At 42.0% G+C, this 22,260-nt stretch overlaps 1 protein-coding gene across 2 annotated transcripts in view; it reads left to right on the forward strand.

Annotated features, from left to right (window-relative positions):
- Positions 1 to 22,260, forward strand: part of crppa (CDP-L-ribitol pyrophosphorylase A) — a 297,164-nt gene that overhangs the window by 65,390 nt on the left and 209,514 nt on the right. Inside the window, exon 7 of one of the 2 annotated variants that reach the window (XM_073054131.1) lies at positions 18,704 to 18,781. In XM_073054131.1, the coding sequence (XP_072910232.1) occupies positions 18,704 to 18,781 (78 nt within the window). The remainder of the gene's footprint in view (positions 1 to 18,703; positions 18,782 to 22,260) is intronic. The other variant, XM_073054132.1, reaches the window with a different exon arrangement.

The following is a 22,260-nucleotide window of genomic DNA, read 5'->3' on the forward strand; positions in this document are numbered from 1 at the left end:
AACAGATGTACTGTTGGTATCAGAGAGACTGGAGGTCTTCCAGAGTTCCCATCTCTCACCACGAAGAATAGACCTCTGATCCTGCATCCATTCTCACCACTCTAGCTGTGTACTAACAGACAAAGAAAGGTAAAAGAAAATAATCAGAATCTTACTTCACACAGAGAGTGGTGGGTGTGTGGAATGCACTGCTGGGGGTGGTGGTGTATGTGGATACAACAGGGTCTTTTAAGAGCCTCTTGGGTACATGGAGCTTAGAAAAATAGAGGGTGATGCACTAGGGAAATTCTAGGCAGTTTCTAGAGTGGATTACATTGTGGGCCAAAGGGCCTGTAATGTGCTGTAAATTTCTATGTTCACCTAAAGCCTTTACTCTTTCTCACCTAAGCCTCTTGAGTTGTTGTCCATAATCCTTGATCCATGGCCATCTAAAAGGTCAGGGAGTTATGGTCACCAACTCTGAAATGCCCTCGCACCAAGAGATCTATCAGCTGACCAGGTTCATTGCCTTGTTTTAGATCCTATATGGCCTGTCCTGGTCAGTGTGTCTACATATTGTGCCCAACCAATTTTGCACTAAAGTGGTGCCAATCATAATTAGGGAAGTTGAAGTTGCCCATGACAACAACCTTGTTATTTTCTACACCTTTCCAAAATTTGCCCACTTATTTGCTTTTCAGAGCCCATGTTGCTGTTGTGGGGGTTGGGGGTGTCTACAGAATTCTCACAATAGGGTGATTGCTTCCTTCCCGTTTCTGACTTCCTCCCACAGTGACTCAGTAGACATTTTCTCCATGATGTCCTCTCTTTCTGCAGTTGTGATTCTATCCCTGATCTAAAACTAATCTGAAATCATGCCCTTATTCAGCCACACAGTCATCTATTTTTAACCCTTACTGGTGCACAGCACAAGTAGCAATACAAGTACGATTAACCTCGAGGTACTGGTTTTTAGCTTTCTTCCTAACTCCCTGTATTTGCTGTTCAGCACCTCAACCCCTTTTCTTGCTATGTTGTTGGTACCATTGTGTACCCTGACTTCTGGATGCTCATGCTCTCCTTTTGAATGCTGTGGACCCGAACCAAAGCATCCCTGACCCTGGCACCTGGGAGACAACATACCATCCTGGAGTCTCCTGCATATTCATTAACCAGTGATAATCTCTGCTTGAAATTATTGTGCTGCACAAGAGGTTTTTTTTTAAAGATAGTCACCAATTTGTACACACACTCCCAAATAAGGTTCACCAGCCCTCCCCCAACTATGGAAGCTCCTATCATCGCCTCTCTCCTCTTCCCATCACTTCTGAAACCCCTGAGAAAGTACCAGTGATAAAGACCTGAGCACTGTAACTTTCCCCTGATAGTTCATTTCCCATCCAACAGTATCCAACATTTTAGAGGTGAACAGCCACAGGAATTCTCTGCACTGACAGCCTATTCCCTTTTCCCACCTACCTGTTTCTCACAACTTAGATGTGACTGCTTACCTGTAACTCCTGTCTATCACTCCCTTAATCTCCTGAATGACATAAAGGTCACCTAATTCCAGCTCTCTAAGGCATCCTGTAAAGAGCTGCAGCCTGCTGCACTTCTGCCAGTTGTCATCAGGGACACTGCAGACATCCCTGACTTCCCACATTATACAAGAGGAGCATCCATTGCCATGGGTTCCATTTTCATTACCCTACCTAAGCAATAAGACAGAGAACTTAAAAAAACCTCACAGTAGTCTATGCCTCTTGAGCCAAAGTCTCAGCTTTCCCCCAATGGCCACACTGTTTTACCCTAAAATCTTTTTATTGGTTGCTGCCAATTAGCTAATTAACCAATCAATTATCAGAATCGGGTTTATTATCACTGGCGTGTGACATGAAATTTGTTAACTTAGCAGCAGCAGTTCAATGCAATACATAATCTAGCAGAGAGGAAAAAAAATAGAACATCATAAATAAACAAGTAAGTCAATTATGTGTATTGAATAGATTTTTTAAAATGTGCAAAAACAGAAATACTGTATATTTAAAAAAAAGTGAGGTAGTGGCCAAAGTTTGAATGTCCATTTAGGAATCGGATGGCAGAGGGGAAGAAGCTGTTCCTGAATCGCTGAGAGTGTGCCTTCAGGCTTCTGTATCTTCTACCTGATGGTAACAGTGAGAAAAGGGCATGCCCTGGGTGCTGGACGTCCTTAATAATGAACGCTACCACTTAAACACTTAGCAACCTTCTTCTTGTAGTGCTTAATGGTGGTTGGCAAATCAACGTAGGATGTAAGACTGCCACCTACTGAATTGGAGTGTGAAGCAAAGGGACAGGACGTATACCCAATAAATTAGTCCCCACCCAAAAAAAACCTCAAACGATATCAAAAAGACAAAAAGATGTCCTAAAAATACTTTACATATTAAAATGTGTGTCCCAAAGATCTGTTTAGCAATTACTGTAGAAGTTTCCTTTCCATCTCACAGGAACTGCATTCAAATACTACTCTGTATGTGGCACCATTTCTTGCCGAGTTCCCACTATCCTCTGAATCTTATATAAATGCCATCCTTTATTTTCCTTATCCCAACTTTATTGCCACAGTGATTGAATAGACTTTTAATTATGGCTTTCCTCTCCCCCTTGTGCAAAAGCACCATTACAGTTATATCCCAGCTTGAATTTTAAGTGGTTGCTAGGCTAGAATGTCTGCTTCCTTATTTCTTACAATCCCAACATGGGCAGGGACCCATAAGAAATGTATACACAAGCCTAGACCCTACAGCTTGAACTGATGTGTTCCAATCTCAAGAGGAATGTCATCTACAATTTGAAATACCAGTTTTAATAGATACCAGAACAGAACACATAAACAGGGTGTACTTCTTCGATCGATTCCAAGGCAAATAATGATAGCAACCATCTCAGATGTGAATACTGATACTTTGCCTGTTAATCTTAATAGTCACCTGAAACTTTGAAACAGAAACGCTTGAGTGTTCTGTCAGTGGATTGTTTGAACATATCTGAGTAGATATGTAAGAATTCATAATATGTGCCTTGCAAATGTTACTGAACTTCCTGTGCCACTGATATTCAGTCACTCCTCATCTTGATCTTTTCCTGAAAGTCAATGTGGAGTTTGCTATGATTTGTCTGCAGGTTTTAGAACTGGTTTACTTAGACTGTTTTGATTGAATATGATTGATTCACTATGTCAAATTCCTAAGAGGTAAAGGGCATGAAGCTCAAAAGAACTGCTCGTTCAGTTAAAGTGGAACGGCTTAATGAAACAGTAGAGACTGCTACACTGAAAGCTCATGAGGTCAGGAATGTGCAGCTACGAGAAATATTTATGTACAATACAGACACTGGTGTTACCTGTGTGTCTTGTCGCGATGCAGAAGTTGCTGGAGAATTTGCAAGTGAGAAGAGGAGTGGAGATATTTGGAAACTTGATTTTTGAAAGCATCATCTAGCAAGCAAATCACATACGGATGGTGTGCAAAAGCTCCGGCAGGAAAATCCTTCATTACCCATTTCAGGCCTGCTACGAATGTTTGGTGAGAGTGCAGAAGACTGAGAGTGAAAACAATCAAACCCAGAGGAGATCCAAGTTCTTATTAACTGTAATCTTATTTCTTTTAAATGATGAACAACAAACTGGATTTGATAGTTTATTATCCTTACAATAGCTTCAGGTTTACTTCCACATAAAATTCAGTGTGCTCATGTTGTTACCTCTGGACAAATAATTGCACAGCACAAGGTTGTTACCCAGACTGGTCATCACAAATTAGAGGGGAGTATTAGATGGGATCCTGGGAAACTTGGCTGCGTGGATCAGAAGTGGCTTGGCCGTAGAAGGCGCTCTCTATCTATAGCGGGCAGGAACCTGGTCATCAGGTGTGAGGTGCTCTCAGGGCTGCTGTACTTGGTGCAGGTGTGGCCAGTCCCCCGCTCTGTCAGCTCGGAAATCACCCAAGCCGTCTTCAGATTCGTCTGGGGATCCAAGATGGAGCGGGTCAGATGGACCACCATGCACAAGTCCCTGGACAACGGGGGAAAAACGTCCCCAATGTCGCCCTCACTCTGATGGCCAGCTTCGTGTGTGGCTGCATCAGGTTGTGTGTGGATCCCAGGTACGTGGGCACCAAGTACCACTACGTGCCCAGGTTCTACCTGTCGCCCTGGCTACGAAGGATGGGTCTGGCCCCTTTCCCGCGCAACACCCTTGTCAGCTGGTCGTTGCTGCCATACCTGTCCTTCATAGAGAAGTTCTTTCAGGTCAATGCCTTTGACCACAGGGCCATCAGGCAGTGGTCAGCACGTAAGGTCCTGCAGGCACTGCAGGAGAAGGATGAGATGGACACAGTGGGGTGGTTCCCTGAGCAGACTGTCCAGTTCATCTGGCAAAATGCCTCATTGCCAGACCTCACCAACAGGCACCAAGACCTCGCCTGCTTGTGGTGAGAGGGGCCCTCCCAGTCCGATCCCTCCTGTACGCCCGGAACGTCATCTCCACAGACTGCAGTGAGGAGGAGTTGGTGACCCACCTCTTTGCACACTGTGGGTTCGCGGAGAAGGTGTGGAGGAGGATGGAAGGGGCAGTGTCGAGGTTCATCCCCAGCAGCTGCATAACAGAGGACTCTGATCTACAGGCTGTTCCCGGGGATGCACACCGAGACCAACATCTGGTGCTGCTGGCAGATCATCAACTTGGTCAAAGACGCTCTTTGGTCGGCCTAAAACTTGATGGTCTACCAGCACATGGAGATGTCCGTGGGGGAATGCTGCCGACTGCCGAATGCTGAGGGACGCACTCAAACTCGGTGCAGCCACCGCAAGGGCCCGGTGGGGAAGGACCACAGTCTAGGGTTCTTCTCCTGTGGGAGTTGAGGGGTAGGGGGATTGGGGGTATACGCCCTGAATGTAAATATGAAAGAACAAAGTGCCACGTGGGTGGAAAACTTTTGAACTTTGAAAATGTAAAGACAGTAATGGTACCAACTGTAAAGAATTGAAAGTCTTTGAATGGTTATTGTATATAATTTTATTTTTGAATAAAGTATATTTTGTTTAAAAAAATGAGTGTATTCTGCCCGGAGTTCAGTGACTAGTCTTGTTCCGCAGGGATCTATTCTGGGACTTGTGACTGTCCTTTCCTTATAAATGACTTGGATGAGGAAATGGAAGGGTTGGTTAGCAAGGTCACAGATGTCACAAAGGTTGATGGGGTTGTGAATAATGACGGAGGTTGTTGCAGGTTCCAATGAGACATTGAGACAAGAGCTGGTGTGAGAAGTGGCAGATGGAGTTCAACCCGGAAAAGTGTGCAGTGATTCACTGAGGAAGGTCAAATTTGAAGGCAGAATACAGGGTTACTGGCAAGAATATTAGCAGTGTGGAGGAACAAAGGTATCTTGGGTCTACATCCATTGATCCCTTAAAGTTGCAGCACAGGGTAATAGGGTTGTTAAGAACGCATATGGTGTGTTTGTCTTCATTAGTCAGGGGATTGAGTTCGAGAGCTGCAAGGTTATGTTGCATCCAGAAACACAGAAACATAGAAAACCTACAGAACAATACAGGCCCTTTGGCCCACAAAGCTATGCTGAACATGTCCTTACTTTAGAAATTACCTAGGGTTACCCATAGCCCTCTATTTTTCTAAGCTCCATGTACCTATCCAGGGGTCTCTTAAAACTGACAACTCCTCTGTGCCTACTTCCAAGCATCTTAAAACTGTGCCCTCTTGTGCTAGCCATTTCAGCCCTGGGAAAAAGCCTCTGACTACCCATGTGATCAATGCTTCTCATCAGCTTGTACATCTCTATCAGGTCACCTCCCATCCTCTGTCGCTCCAAGGAGAAAAGGCCAAGTTCACTCAACCTATTCTCATAAGGCATGCTCTCCAATCCAGGCAACATTCTTGTAAACCTCCTCTGCACCCTTTCTATGGTTTCCACATCCTTCCTGTAGTGAGGCAACCAGAACTGAGTGCAGTACTCCAAGTGGGGTCTGACCAGGGTCCTATATAGCTGTAACATTACCTCGCAGCTCCTAATCCCATGATTGATGAAGGCCAATGCACCGTATGCCTTCTTAACCACAGAATCAACTTACCTATGGACTCTGACCCCAAGATCCCTCTGATCCTCCACACTGCCAAGATTCTTACCATTAAAACTATAATCTGCCATCATATTTATCCTTCCAAAATGAGCCACTTCACACTTATCTGGGTTGATCTCCATCTGCCACTTCTCAGCCCATTTTTGCATCCTATCAATGTCCCGCTGTGACCTCTGACAGCCCTCCACACTATCCACAACACCCCCAACCTTTGTCATCAGCAAATTTACTAACCCATCCCTCCACTTCCTCATCCAGGTTGTTTATAAAAATCATGAAGAGTAGGGGTTCCAGAACACATCCCTGATGCACACCACTGATCACTGACCTCCATGCAGAATATGACCTGTCTACAGCCACTCTTTGCCTTCTGTGTGCAAGCCAGTTCAGGATCCACAAAGCAATGTCCCCTTGGATCCCATGCCTCCTCACTTTCTCAATAAGCCTTGCATGGAGTACCTTATCAAATGCCTTGCTGAAATCCATATATACTACATCTACTACTCTTCCTTCATCAATGTGGTTAGTCACATCCTCAAAAAATTCAATCAGGCTCGTAAGGCACAACCTGCCTTTGACAAAGCCATGCTGACTATACCTAATCATATTATGCCTCTCCAAATATTCATAAATCCTGCCTCTCAGGATCTTCTCCATCTCTATAATAGACCACACTTGGAATATTGTACAGTCGGCCCTCCTTATCCGCGGGTTCCGCATGCGTGGATTCAACTAACCGCGGATTGGGAAAAGCTGGAAGTTCTCTCCAGCACTCATTGTTTGAGCATTGTTCGCCCTGCGTCTTGTGTACAGACTATTTTTTCTTGTCATTATTCCCTAAACAATACAGTATAACAACTATTTACATAGCATTTACACTGTATTAGGTATTATAAATAATCTAGAGGTGATTTAAAGTATACGGGAGGATGTGTGTAGATTATATGCAAATTTTATACCATTTTATATAAGGGACTTGAGCATCACGATTTTTGGTATCTGCAGGGGTTCCCGGAACCAATTTCCCGCGGATAAGGAGGGCCAACTGTATTCAGTTCTGGTAGCCTCATTATAGAATGGATGTAGAGGCTTTAGAGAGGGTGTAGAGGAGGCTTATCGGGTTGTTGCCTGGATTAGAGAGTATCTCTTATAAGGATTGGATGCATGAGCTAGGGCTTTTGTCTTTGGAGCAAAGGAAGATAAGAGGTAACTTGATAGAGGTGTACAAGTAGATCTACTTAGATCAAGTAGATAGCCAGAGACATTTTCCCAGGGTGGAAATGGCTAATATTGGTGGGGGGAGGAAATATAATCTTGATGCGTTTGGATGGAATTATAAGGGGGATGTTAGAGGTAAATTCTTTACATAGAGGGTGGTGGGTGTGTTGAACATGCTGTCAGGTGTGGTGGTAGAGGCATAGTCCTGACGAAGGGTCTCAGCCCGAATCGTTAACTGTTTATTCATTTCCATAGATGCATTTTGTGCGTTGCTCTGGATTTCAGCGTCTTCAAAGTCTCTCGTGTTTGTCTTTTCATTAGTGACACTTGATCTACTGATGGTCGGTAGCAGAACAGAAGGTGTCCCACCTGTTCAGAATTTAAAATCACCTTTTAGAAAGCTTCGTAGATATTTTAAACAATAATTTGAAAAGTAAATTTATTTCACATTTTCCAAATAAACAGCATCGTGATTTCTGAGTATGGTTAGGCAGGATCTCTGAGAAATTTCTTGAGCATTTTCCCTTTTGCCTCCATATGTTTCCCAGAAAATCAGCAGTCATCCTGGCATCAAATGAAAGATGCAATGAAAAAAATCTTGGCAATTGTCTTCAGAAGTTTGGAGTTCCATATTATATTGCTTTGTGCTTACAGATGCATGGTGGTTGAAATTCCGCTTATAGCCAGCAATATAGAGAATCTATTCAAAATCCTTTTAATTTAAAATACATTTAAATGCTGAAGCTATGTAATGGCAAATAAATTTTCCTTCTAGTCATTTACATTTTCTTATTTAAATTGTTAAGGATAAATCTGTTCATTGTTTGGTGCAAAACTACTATTTTCCCTCTCTAATCAGTTTTGTATTGTTGGAGTTGATCTTCCCGTTAAGCTGCAGGGCCTACTGGGTAAATCCCATTCAGTGAGTATTAAATGTAAGCCACATGTTTCTAAAAATGTTAAGTGATTCCTTTTGAAAGCTGCATGTAATAGATATTAACCCCATTTTGGATTGAGAACAATAAAATGTTCTGCCTACATTTGCTAAGAGTTGGAACTGCGATGAATCACCTGCATAATAAGGTATCATTTTCCTTTTGTTGGAATGACTAGGTGTCCAAAAGTGGGTAAAATATGTTCCACCCTGAGTGCTTACAAGCATTATCATTTAAAATACAAAGGACTAAGCTCAAGTGCAGACCTAGTGTTAAAAAAAATCAAAGAAGGATTAATGAATACTAAAATTATTGAGCGTGTTGGGGGGCGGGGGCATGATTGATATCGAAGATTAGTTTCTCTCATTCAAAATTCACGGAACGTCTTACAGAAACGTATGACTAGAAATCTCAGTGTCTGGAAACAAAGAATGCACGTGGAAGCAAAATGTAAAACTCTTCAGTGATGTTGCTGATAAGCTTTGACAATTTGACACAAATATTGACAGATTTGACCTGGATTTCTGACCTTTTTTGCATCAAGGAAAAGAACTTTGCAACCTGCGTCCTACTGACTGCACAAAGGTCAAAGTAGCACTATTCAAAACATTTGAAAAAATAATGGATGGTCAGGAAGTGAATTGTAAGCTCAAAATGGAGGTCCCTTAATTGATTCTTGGGATATTCTTTGCTTGAGTGACTACATCACTCATGCACATACTTGTCTTCAAATTAAACTGGGGCTGCAGGCATGTCTGGCAGTTTCAGCCCTGAGCGTCTATTATTCAACATCCTGTGGGTCTTGTTGTTTGTATTTACTTTGGTAACAGTTTATATTGAGAAATAATGCATTATTTAACATCAACAGGATGAAACAAGAAGGCAAGAATTCTGAAGGTAGTTTTGAGAAGCCCCATGGGATGCATTAAGGATGTATCTTGCATAATAGTCAATTTCTTTATGCTTCAGTTTGAATTTTGGATCTAAACATTATCTTAATTTCGATCTCTGTACTTGTGTTGAAAACTATGTGCACCAAACCAATAGGGAAACACAATATTTGTTTGAAGTAGCAAGGGGCACATACTTTAAAGAAATATTTAAACTGAGTTTTATTCTTGATTGTTCTCCAGTATGCAAACACTTTGAAACAATTGTCACTGATGTGACAGTTCCCAAACTGGAACATCATAAACGCAAGAGATTCTGCAGATGCTGGATATCTTAAGCAACACACACAAAACACTGAAGGAAAGGGTCTCAGCTCTAAACACTAAATGTAAGTTATGTATGTTCCCCTTCATAGATGCTGCCTGACTTGCTGAGTTCTTCCAGAAGTTTGTGTGTGCTTCCCTCAGTAGGATAGGCTGCCAGTTTTCACTTTGGAAGTTCCTGATATGTGTTAAACCACAATCAGCCAATATCTATACAAAAAAAAACTAGCTGAACTTGAAAAAAAAAGGAAATAAAGGACACAACTAAATTATCTTGTAGTGCTGCTATAAGATAGCAGTCCTCCTCTCTGGACAGCACATTGACCTGATTGAAAACCTTGTGTACCATTAGAGCTGGCTAATTCAGGCAACAAGTGGTTCTCCAACTGGTGACTTTTATATTATGTTTATGATTTATGCATATAAAATTGTTTTATTCCAGAGATGAGCCACTAACAAGTGTAAGTATGGATCGTGTTTATCAATGAGTTTGACCGTACTGTAATCCTATTGACAGGAGAACTGACTGACTGAAACAATGAATTCTCTAACTGTAGGTTGAAAGCAGAACTGTTAAGTGTTCAATATTGCAAGAAAACAATGACCTCTTTAGAGGCATAAAATTAAAATGGCTTCTTTATTATCGTTGCGTGTACTGAGATGCAGTGAAAAATTTGTGTAGGATACTATTCATACAGATCAAATCATTGGATAGTGCATTGAGGTAGAACAAGGTAAAACAGTGATAATACAGAATGAAGTACAATGACTACAGAGAAAGTGCAGTGCAGGGAAATGATCAGGTGGGTGGAATCTTTGATTATGCTCACAAACACAAGAGATGCTTGAGATCCTGAACAATGTCAGATCAGTCAGCATCCATGGAGAGGACCAAATTATCGCATTTTCAGGCGAAGATTGTCTGATGAGGGACTTTGGCCCAAAATGTCGACTGTTGATTCCCCACCGTAGATGCTGCCTGATCTGCTGAGTTCCTCTTTGATTAGGCTGACTTCTTTAAGGAGGCAGCAAGAAGTATAAACCATCCATGGAGGGGAGGCAGCTTTCCATGATGTCCTGAGCTGTACCCCAAGCACTGTAGTTTCTTGCAATCATGTGCAGAGCAGTTGCCAAACCAACCTGTTATGCATGCAGGTAGGATGCTTTCTATCATTCATTGATAAAATTCGGTAAAGGTCTATGTGAACGTGCCAAATTTCTTTAGCCTCTTGGGGAATTGGTATTGGTGAGTTTTCTTGCCCGTAACATCTATATGGTTAGACCAGGACAGGTTATTGGTAATGTTCACTCCTTGGAACCTGAAGCTCTCAACCTCAGGCTGGAGCGTGTGTACTATCTCCCTTTCTGAAGTTAATGACCAGCTCTTTTGTTTTGCTGACATTAATTGTTTTCATGACATCATGATAATAAGCTCTCTATCTCCTATCTGTATTCCAACTCATTGTAATTTGAGATATGGCCCACTACAGTGGTATAATCAACAAATTTGTAGATGGAGATTGAGCAGAATCTGGTCATGTAATAATTAGTGTACAGGGAGTAGAGTAGGGGAGCTGAAAACACAACATTATGGAGCACTAGTGTTTAGAATAATAACTGTAGAGGCGTTACTGCCTATTTGTACTGATTTAGTCTGTTGGTGCGGAAATTGAGGATCCAGTTGCAGAAAGAGGTGTTGACCCCCAGGGTCCAGGGTTTGATGAATTGTTTGCTTGGAATTATAGTATTAAAGCCGGAACTGTGGTCAGAAAGCAATAGTCTGATGTTGGTGTCTTTGCTGTCCAGATGCTCCAGAGATTGTGAGTAGGGCAATGAAATGGCATATGCAGAAGACCTGTTTTGGGCTTAGGTTAATTGCAGTACACTGAGGTTGTCTGGAAGGCTGGAGCTAATGCATGCCACGACCACTTCATGGTGGTGGATGTCTGAGCTATTGGGTGATGGTCATTAAAGAACATTATCTTCTTTTCCTTAGGGACCAGGATGATAGTGCTCTTCTTAAAGGAGGTGGGAACTACAGATTGTAACAGGGCGAGGTTGAACATGTCTTGCTGATCTGCACAGCATCTAAGGTCACAGCCAGAGACACCACCCTGGCCAGTAGCTTTCTGTGGGTCCACTCTCTGGAAGACTGATCTTGTGTTTGCAATGGTGATTGTGGGTTCAGGTGCATGGGATGGTGTTGGGGTGGGTGGTGACAGAGCCATTCCCTTCTTTTCAAACTGTGTATAGAATGTGTTAAACTTATTGGGAAGGGATGTGCTGGTGTCAGTGATGTTGTTTTGTAGCCTGTTACAGCATGTAAGCCTTGTTATGACTGACTGCTAATCCGGGGCTTGATCTTGGTCTGGTACTGTCTCCCAGCATCTCTGATAGCCCTGTGGAGGTCATATCTCGATTTATTGTAAAGGTCAGGGTCACCTGATTTGGACGCTGCAGGGCTGGGCTTCATTAGAAGTGATCTTCCAGTTCATCCTTAGTTTCCGGTGTGGAAACACTTGGTACACAGTCCTCAACGTACTAGCTGATGAAGCCAGTGATGGTAGAAACCTATTCATCTGGACTAGCAATTGAGTTGGTGAACATGGATCAGCCCACTGACTCAAAGCAGTAGCCATGATGTTCAGCTGTTTCCTTTGAACAGCATTGTGTGACTTACTGTACTGAATCTTCTTGTTTCAGCTTCTGTTCGTGTACAGTGAGCAGGAGCACAGCCTCGTGGTCTGAAGTGTGGTCAGAGAGTGGCTCAGCAGTCATTCTTGATAGTTGTATAGCAATGCTCAAGTGTGTTTGGGCCTCTGGTGCGACAGGAGATGTGCTGATATTATTTTGGTAACGCACTCTAGAAGCTGGCTTGGTTGACGTCACCAGCACTGATGAAAAGGGACTCGGAGTATCCTGTTTCAAGGCTGTTGACCACAGAGAATAGTTTATTGAGTGCAGGCTTCATGTTCGTCTGATGTAGACTGCTGTCAGAGTAGCTGAGGAGAACGTCCGTGGCAGGTAGTATGACTAACACATCACCATTAGATAGTCCAAACTGGGTGAGCAGGTGCTTGACAGAAATGTTACGTCTGAGCACTATGAGCTGTTAATTAAGAAGGAAACACCTCTGCCTCTAATTTTGCTGAGAGCCACAGTACGGTCTATCAAATGAATTGAGGAGCCCTCCGGTTGAAAGGTGCAAGTCAGCTGAAGTAGGGTGTATGCCACATTTCAGTGAGGCAGAACATGCAGCAGTCACTCACTTTTCTTTGGTAGGTCAGTCTTGCCCTTAGTTCATTTGTGAATATATTACAAACACTGACCATTTAAAAGACCTCACATTTAAGTAGCTGATTTAATTTGGCAGAGTGCTTCAAGCTGCTATACTGGATCATAATCAAGTAAGTTATTTTACCAGCTTTGTACACAGATATGATTATAAATCGCATATAAAGAGGTAAGAGTGTAAAGGTATGGCTTAAAGAAGGAAGGAAGCAGTCAGATGACGATGTTTAGTTGGTGGTGAGGAGGAGGAGGGTACAGTTTGGAAATTTGAGGCCTGGCAGAAGAATGTCACAACCTTCTCTGTGATCCACAGTTATAATTCTGTCAAAGTCAGAAACGTTATGCTGGAATTACATCATGATTCTGCAATGGGATATGTTAGGTTTGAATGATTGGTCAAAAACCTGGTAAATGCGTTTTAATATGGAGCTATGCACTTTGGTCAGAGGAACAGTCAGCTGACTTGCGGATCATTATTGAAGTAAAGACAGACTGCAAATGAGTGAAGCTTAGAGTGATCTACTCCATGTATTACAAAATTTGCAGGGAGGTCCAATCAGTTGTTAGAGCACATGGCGTTGATCTTTATTCCAAATGGACTGCTGTGAGAGAAGACAGGTCAGTACATACATGTATATGGCGCTGGAATTGGATAAATATTTGAAAGAGTGAAGAATTTAGCATTATGAGGAACTAGCACTGAAGAAAAGTTGAAGCCACGTTGTATCAGTTCTTTGGTCGATAGGCTTGAAGGGCTTAGTGTCCCACTCCTCTTCCAGTACAAGGCCTTGTAGAGTCTCACTGTTCTGTATTTTTTTGCTACAACTTTCAGTACAAATTAACCACATAAAATGTAACTTAAGTGCCTGGATCAGATTGGTATTTTAAGGCAGGGGTGTTAGGTAAAATATATAGCACATCTGCACACAGATGAATAAACCTAGAGCAAAAGTGTAACAAAGGTTTTTCTGAGGATGCTTGCATACCTGAATGGTGTAGAAGTTCAGAATACTGGGCAGAGGAGCTCTGATTTCAAGGAAAGCAAGACCAGGTTGGATGTTCCCAAGGAAGTAATGTATGTGTTTGGTTCTTTCTTTGACTACAATCTGTTTCATTACCCTAGCAGTTTCTTCTTTCTTTCTTGAGTACGAGTGCATAGTTACTGGCCACCTTATGCTATTTTATTAGGGATTCCTAAGCGGTAACACATTTGGGGGAATGGAGCATAAACTACTGGTGAGTGGATTTAAATGGTGTTTCCTACACTGAAGTCGCCTTCTATTCCTCACGACTTTTCTGTTTCCATTCCAAGGCTGAGAACTTTAACATCTCCATAGTGATCGTTAACTGGTGAAGCAACTAGGTGGAAAATGGCAAAGAGAAACAGTATTTTTCCGATGTGTGATACTGTTTCAAAACATTTCTGCAATATGATTTCTGATCAATATATTTTAATAATCTTCTTCCAAATATGAAAATATTTTTCATGTGGGTAATTCATAGCAGTTTTATTTGGTTGTCCTGTTTCTTGTATTAATGGTATGTACAAATGAGATTGTGCTGAGTGATTGGGCTCCCTGAGGCAAATTTTAATGTCTCATTCATAAAGCAATTAACTTGTCCCTTCAAGCTATTTTAAAGTTGTTTTCATGCAAAGTAACTTCTTTAGAAACAAAGCCAATTGTTTGTCTCTGGTTAGTTAGGTAAGGCCAAATGAATGGATTAGTGTTTCCAGTGGTCTGGCAACAACACCAGATAGGGTAATATTACATTGCCTATAAATTATTCAGCCTTCTTGAAGTTTTCATGTTTTATTGTTTTACAACATTGAATCACAGTGGATTTTATTTGGTTTTTTGACACTGATCAACAGAAAAGTCTCTTTAGCAGTGAAAACAGATTTCTACAAAGTAATCTAAATTAATTACAAATATAAAACACAAAATAATCGATTATGTAAGTATTCACCCTTTTTAATATGACACACCAAATCATTGCTGATGTAGCCAATTGGTTTTAGAAGTTACCTAATTAGTGAAATGGGAACCTGTTTTTGGAGACCTGTGTGCAATTAAGGTGTTTCAATTCATTGTAGTAAAAATACACCTATATCTGGAAGGTCTAACTGCTGGTGAGTCAGTATCTTGGCAAAATCTACCCATGAAACAAAAGAACATTCCAAGCAACTCTGTGAAAAGGTTATTGAAAACCACAAGTCACGAGATGGATACAAGAAAATTTCCGAATCACTGACTATCCCTTGGAGTATAGTTAAGTCAATAGACAATAGACAATAGGCATATTGTCTTTCATATTATATTTCTTCAATCATCAAGAAATATAACATACAACAACTGTTGCCGGGTGCTTCACGAGTCTCAGCTTTATGGGAGAGTGGCAAAGAGAAAGCCACTGTTGAAAAAAACTCACATGAAATCTTGGCTAGAGTTTTCCAGGAGACATATGGGAGACTCTGAAGTCAGCTGGAAGAGGGTTCTATGGTCTGATGAAACCAAAGTAGAGCGTTTTGGCCATCAGACTAAATGCTATATTTTGCATAAGCCAAATGCCACTAATTATCAAGAACACACCATCGCTACCATGAAACATGGTGGTGGCTGCATCATGCTGTGAGGATGCTTCACTGCAGCATGCTCTGGAAGGCTTCTGAAGGTAGAGGGTAAAATGAACGCAGCAAAACACAGGGAAATCCTGGAGGAAAACCTGATGCAGTCTGCATGACCAGCAAGATGGCAGCACGACGCAGGCTGCAGCAGCCTCTCCGGAGTTGATATTTGTTATTTGTCAAGCAGAGTGCTGTGCACAATCCTAATCTGATGAAAAACGGACGTGGGAGCACGGAGGAATATCTGGAAATCTCCAGGAAGGCCTTCTTCGTTGCTGCTGCTGCTGTGAGGTCCGGGACTCTGCTAAGAAGAACAGGCCCCCAGTCCTCGGGGTCACGTTACCGATGGCCATTGGTGGGGGTGTCTTAATACGCTCGGCAGAGGATGGTGCACGGAGAAGCTGTGCCAGAGGGGATGGTCGGAGGCTCGGAGGTTCGACAGACTCAGAGTCCGCTGCGGTCAGGTCGCTTTCGGTGTGTGCTGTGTCTGCGAGGCTGGGTTCGACAGAGCTTTCATTGTGTGCTGTGTCTGCGAGGCTGAGTCGGGCAGCGCCGTGGAAGTCCATAGCGAGGGTATTTCCTTCTGCCACCGGCGTGGGATGACGAGTCTATCGGGACCCTGAGGACTCTAACATCTTTGGACTATTTTTACCATGCCATGGCCTGTTTTTTTTAATCAAATTATGGTATTGTTTGCACTGTTGTAACTATATGTTTTAACTATGTGGTTTTGTGCAGGTCTTGTAGCTTTAGTTTTTGGTCTTGTTTGTCTGGTGGGGTTGGCGCTCCTTTCCCGGGAACGCACTAAGATGGTAGCACAATATTAATACGCAGCAGCCTCTCCGGACTCTGGATTGGGGATTGCCAAACGTTATGTGGATTTTCTGATGTAGTCTATTTTGTCATATGCTTTGTTGATATAATTCTGGAGGAACGTTGTCTCAATTTTTAACTGCATTGCATTTGTGGTTTTTAAATGACAATAATCTGAATCTGAAGAGAACTGTGACTTGGGAGAAGATTTGTTTTCCACTAAGATAATGACCCAAGCATAAAGCCAAAGCTACACAGGATTGGTTTAAAAACCACAAAGTTTATGTAAAGAAAAGCCATACTCTTCTCTCAATTAAAAATGCCTTCTCAGCTTCATCTGCTCTCAGGATGAGGCTTTTCATTCCAGAACAAAGGAGATGTCCTCCTCCTTCAAAGAAACAGGCTTCCCTTCCTCCACCATCAATGCTGCCCTCAACCGCTTCTCTTCCATATCTTCCAGTTCTCTGTAACTTCTGCCATCTCGAATGGGATCCCACCACCAAGCACATCTTTCCCTTGCCCCCTCCAGTTTCTGCTTTCTGCAGGGATCTACATGACCTCCTTGTCCCATTCATCCCTCTGTACTGATCTCCCTCCTGGCACTATCCCTACAAGTGGTAGACCTACCCCTACATCTCCTTCCTCACTACCCTTCAGGGGCCCAAACAGTCCTTCCAGGCGAGGTGACACTTCACCTGTGATTCTGTTACTGTATCATCCACTGTATCCTGTGCTCCCGATGTGGCCTCCTGTATATCGGAGAGACTCAATGTTATTAGGAGACCGCTTCGCCGAGCACCTATGCTCTGCCCTCCAGAAAAGTGGGATGACCTATTTTAATTCCGCTTCCCATGTCAGTCAATGGCCTCCTCAACTGTCGTGATGAGGCCACACTCAGGTTGGAGGAACAACACCTTTATATTCCGTCTGCGTAGCCTCCAACCTGATGGTATGCACATTGATTTCTTGAACTGCAGTATTCACCTTTCCCTTTTCCCTTTCTCACTTTATCTCCTTATCTGCCCATCACCTCCCTCTGGTGCTCCTCCTCCTTTTCTTTCTTCTATGGCCCTCTGTCCTCTCCTATCAGATTTCTCCTTCTCCAGCCCTGTATCTCTTTCACCAATGAACTTTCCAGCTCTTTATTTCACCCCTCCCTCCTCCCAGTTTCACCTTTCACCTTATGTTTCTTTCTCCCCTCCCCCACCTTCTAACTCTGATTCCTCATCTTTTTTCTCCAATCCTGATAAAGGGTCTCAGCATGAAATGTCAACTAAACTCTTTCCATAGATGCTGCCTGACCTGCTGAGTTCCTCCAGCATTTTGAGTGTGTTGCTTGGGTTTCCACCATCTGCAGATTTTCTCTTGTTTGTGAAAGTCAATGTCCAGGAGTGGCCAAGTCAGAGTCCAGGCCTCAATCCAATTGAGAATTTCTGGCTGGACTTTAAAGGGCTGTTCACTCACAATCCCCATGCAATCTGACAGAGCTTGAGCAGTTTTGTGAAGAAAAGTGGGGAAAAATTGCAGTGGCCAGATGTGCAAAGCCGATAGAGACCTATCCACATAGACTCAAGGCTATAATTGCAGCCAAAGGTGCATCTACTAAATACTGACATAAAAAGGGTGAATACTAATGCAGTCGATTATTTTGTGTTTTCAGTTTGTAGAGATTTGTTTTCACTTTGACACGAAAGAGTCTTTTTCTGTTGATCCGTGTCAAAAAAAAGCCAAATTAAATCCATTGTGATCAATGAAATAAAATTTCAGAGAATTGTGAGGTAATGCATTAAGAACTTTTAACAAGGCAAAAAATAGGAGGAGATTGAAAACTTGTGGAGGTAGAAAGAAACTTTGGAGTACACGTCCATTAATCCATGAAGATAGCAGGACTGCAAAATTGTTGTGCATGAAATTATGAAGAGTCTCAAATGAAACAACGCGAGGAACCTATTTTCCTCAGTAAGGAATTAAAAAAGAAGGCACATATTGAAATCATTGTCATTAGGATTATGGGGAAAAGATTTTTTTACCCAGTGTGCGATATTAGTCTCACTCATAGCATGGAGAACCGGGAAGCTGAAACCATGGCCATATTTAAAAGGTGCCTGGATATTGTGTAATATATTTGCTGACTGTGCCAGGGGAACTTGGAAGGATTCTATCCAGTAAAAAAATGATCACTTGTACCAGGAATGAGGGTTATTCAGTAGATCTTTAAGGCTAGCAAATTCCCCACACATGGAAAACTAGAGGATTGATAATTTGATAAGGAAACCATCATATGTAATTCAGTTCAACATACAGTTTAATGGTAATTTATCTATTCAACGATTACCAAATTAAATGGTGCTGTATTTCATAAAATTTGCCTTTAGAATATTACAAAGTTTTGCCAATATTTCCCTAAAATCTGTGCCATGTGTTCACTATCAAAGCTTCATTTTTGCAGTGATTAAGTCCACATTTCATTAATTTTCTTCCTCTGCTAGCAGGTGGATTTGCTGAAGTGGTCATCGAGTAAAGAGGCCATCTCTTCAGGACTATATTATAACTTTATTTACATAAATGTGAGTATAAAATATATTTTGCATGCTGAATGTTCCCTTTATTTTATGTTACAAATAATTGCATTAGAAGCAGTGATATCCAATATCCAAGGCTCCTCTGTTGTAGTGTTTGAGTTATAATAATTTCAAGACTAGTATTTTTAAGGTGGATCTCTGCTATCAAGTTGAGATTGTATGGGAAGGTTAATATGTGTTTCTAACTGTGTTTATTGCTAATTCATTATAGACCTAAATGGCTTTTTGCCTGTTGTTTTCACTAAGGGATTTCTGTGTATATCTGCAGAAACGAAGTAAGGCTTTCAGTACTTCAGAATCCTCCTTTGGCAACTGAGGATTACTACTCATAACCTCAGAGAAAACTGCCTGTGCTCTGAGTCTGCAGAACTTCACAATACTGTTTGTAGATAATCCTAAATGCCAACACTGCAATCCTTCAGCTGTCAAAACTCCATTCACGCAGCCTGTTTCACATTCTACCAGCATTTATCTGCATGTGAACACCTTCTGTAGAATCCAATCCATGTGTACTCCCAGCAATTAACTTTGAAGGTGTGGGTCCCCACGGTTACAGGCTTTTATGTCATATTACTAAATGTATTCGTTCTGCATTAAAATCTGAAGTAAAAGCAGAAATGCTGGAAACGTTCAGTAGCTCAACATTTGTGGAAGCAGAAACAGGGTTAAAGTTTGACGTTGAAAACCCTTTGTCAGAGTAGGATCTTTGCTGCAAAGGCTGCCTGAGTCGCTGAATGTTTTTATTTAGCCCTTCTGTGATTCAGGTGGAGCAATTTATGTTGCCTTTCTGCTGCCTGGGTCTTTTCTGGCCTGTCATTTTAACAATATCAACATAAGTATCTCTACGATGCTCTATCAAAATTACTGTTCTTGAATTATTTGCAATATAAGTCAATGCAGTCAACTAAACCTGTGATTTCTCTCAATTCTTCTCTTTGCCTCTCGTGCTAATAAGCGCAAGAATAGCATGATCAGGCATAATAATGCGAGGCTGAGAGACTGGTGTAATGGGCAGGGCTTCGGGTTCCTGGATCATTGGGGCATGTTCTGGGGGAGGTATGACCTGTACAAAAAGGATGGGTTACACCTGAACCTGAAAGGGTCCAATATCCTTGCAGGCAGGTTTAATAGAGCTATAAGAGAGGGTCTAAACTAATTTGGCAAGGGGATGGGAACTGGAGTAATAGGGCTGAGGAAGGGGGGAAAACAGAAATAAATTAAAGATAGCGTGCAACAGAGATGATAGAAAGGACAGGCGGGAGATGAGGCATAATCACAGCCAGTGGGATGAGTTACAGGGCAATAGAGGTGTGGTGCAGTTAAAACAGAAAGCAACAAATACTGGACTGAGAGTGTTGTATTTGAATACATGCAGCATAAGAAATAAAATGGACGATCTTGAAATTCAGCTACAGATTGGCAAGTATGACGTTGTGGCTGTCTCTGAAACTAAAGGATAGCTGCCATTGGGAATTGAAGGTCCAGTGTATCAGAAAGATAGGTTAGTAGGCAGAGAGGGTGGTGTGGCTCTGTGTAGGAGAAATAATATTAAATCATTAGAAAGGGATGATGTAGAATCGGATCCGAGGTGTAGAGTCTCTGTGGGTTGAGTTAGGAAATGTCAAGGGTAAAAGGACCCTAATGGCAGTTGTATACAGGCCTCCAAACAGCAGCCGGGATGTTGATTACAAATTTCAGCAGGAGATAGAAAAATCTCCTATGGGCAGAAGGGCAATGTCATGATAATCGTTGGGGATTTTAACAAGTGGATTGGGAAAACCAGGCCAGTACTGGACCTCAAGAGAGAGAGCATTTGTAGAATGTCTAAGGGATTGGTTTTTGGAACAGCTTGTTGTTGAGCCCAGTAGGGGATCAGCTGTGCTCGATTGGGTGTTGTGCAATGATCTGGAGGTGATGAGAGAGCTTAAGGTTAAGGAACCCTTAGGGAATAGTGATCACAATATAATCGAGTTCACTTAGAAATTTGAGAAGGAGAAATTAAATTCCAATGTGTCGGTATTTCAGTGGAATAAAGGAAATTACAATCGCATGAGAGGGGAACTGACTAAAGTTGACTGGAAAGGGACACTAGCAGGAAGGACAGCAGCACAGTAATGGCTGGAGTTTCTGCAAAAATTGAGGGAAGTGCAAGATGGATATAATCCAAATAAAAAGAAATTTTCGAATGAAAGAAAGACAGTAGCGTGGCTGACAAGTGAAGTCAGAGCCAAAGTAAAAGCAAAGGAGAAGGCATACAAGGAAGCCAAAGCTAGTGGGAAGATAGAGGATTGGGAAGTTTTTAAAAGCTTGCATAAGGAAACTAAGAAGGTCAGTAGGAAGGAAAAGATGAATTATGAAAGGAAGGTGGTGACTAATATCAAAGAAGATACTAAAAGCTTTTTTAAGTATATAAAGGGTAAAAGACAGATGAGGGTAGATATAGGACCAATAGAAAATGACACTGGAGATTTTGTAATGAGAAACACAGAGATGGCAGTGGAACTGAATGCGTATTTTCATCAGTCTTCACAGTGGAAGACATCTGCAGTATACCGGACATTCAAGAGTGTCAGGAAAGTGAAGTATGTGGAGTGAACATTATGACTAAGAAGGTGCTCAGGAAGCTTAATGGTCTGAGGGTAGATAAATCTCCTGGACCTGATGGAAAGCACCCTCACGTTCTGAAGGAAGTAGCTGGAGAGATTGCGGAGGCATTAATGATGATCTGTCAAGAATCGATGGATTCTGGCATTGTACCGGATGACTGGAAAATTACAAATGTTAATCCGCTATCTAAGAAGGGTGGGAGGAAGCAGAAAGGAAACAAAGGTTCCCTCTGAGGTTCCATTTAAATATTTCATTTTTTCAACCTTAACCTTTGACCTCTAATTCCAGTCATTCCCAGCCTCAGTGAAACAATTCTTACTTGCATTTAGCCTATGTATGCCCCTCATAATTTTGAATACCTCTGTCAAATCTCCCCTCATTCTCCTATGCTCCAGGGAACAAAGTCCTAATCTATTCAACCTTCCTCTAAAATTCTGGCCCTCCAGACCAGCCAATATCCTTGTAACTTTTCTCGGTACTCCTTCAATCTTATTAATACTTTTCCCGTCGGTGGGTGATCAGAACACCACGTGATAATCCAAATTAGGTCTCACCAATGTTTCAAACAAATTCAACATAGCATCACAACTCATGTACTCACTATTTTGATTAATGAAGGCTAATGTGCCTTTCTGTTTCAACCTTATCTACCTGTGACAGTAAATTCTAGGTCAGCTAGCCTGATAGTGGTTAGGAAGATGTTGGAGGCCATTAGGAATGATGAGGTTTCGTGATACTTGGAGGCGTATGATAAAATAGACTAAACCTACAGACTCTCACAGCTACCTAGACTATTCCTCCTCCCACTCTGTCTCCTGCAAAAATGCTATCCCTTTCTCTCAATTCCTCCGCCTCCG

This window comes from Hemitrygon akajei, chromosome 8 (genome assembly GCF_048418815.1).
Source record: "Hemitrygon akajei chromosome 8, sHemAka1.3, whole genome shotgun sequence".
Taxonomy (NCBI): Eukaryota; Metazoa; Chordata; class Chondrichthyes; order Myliobatiformes; family Dasyatidae; genus Hemitrygon; species Hemitrygon akajei.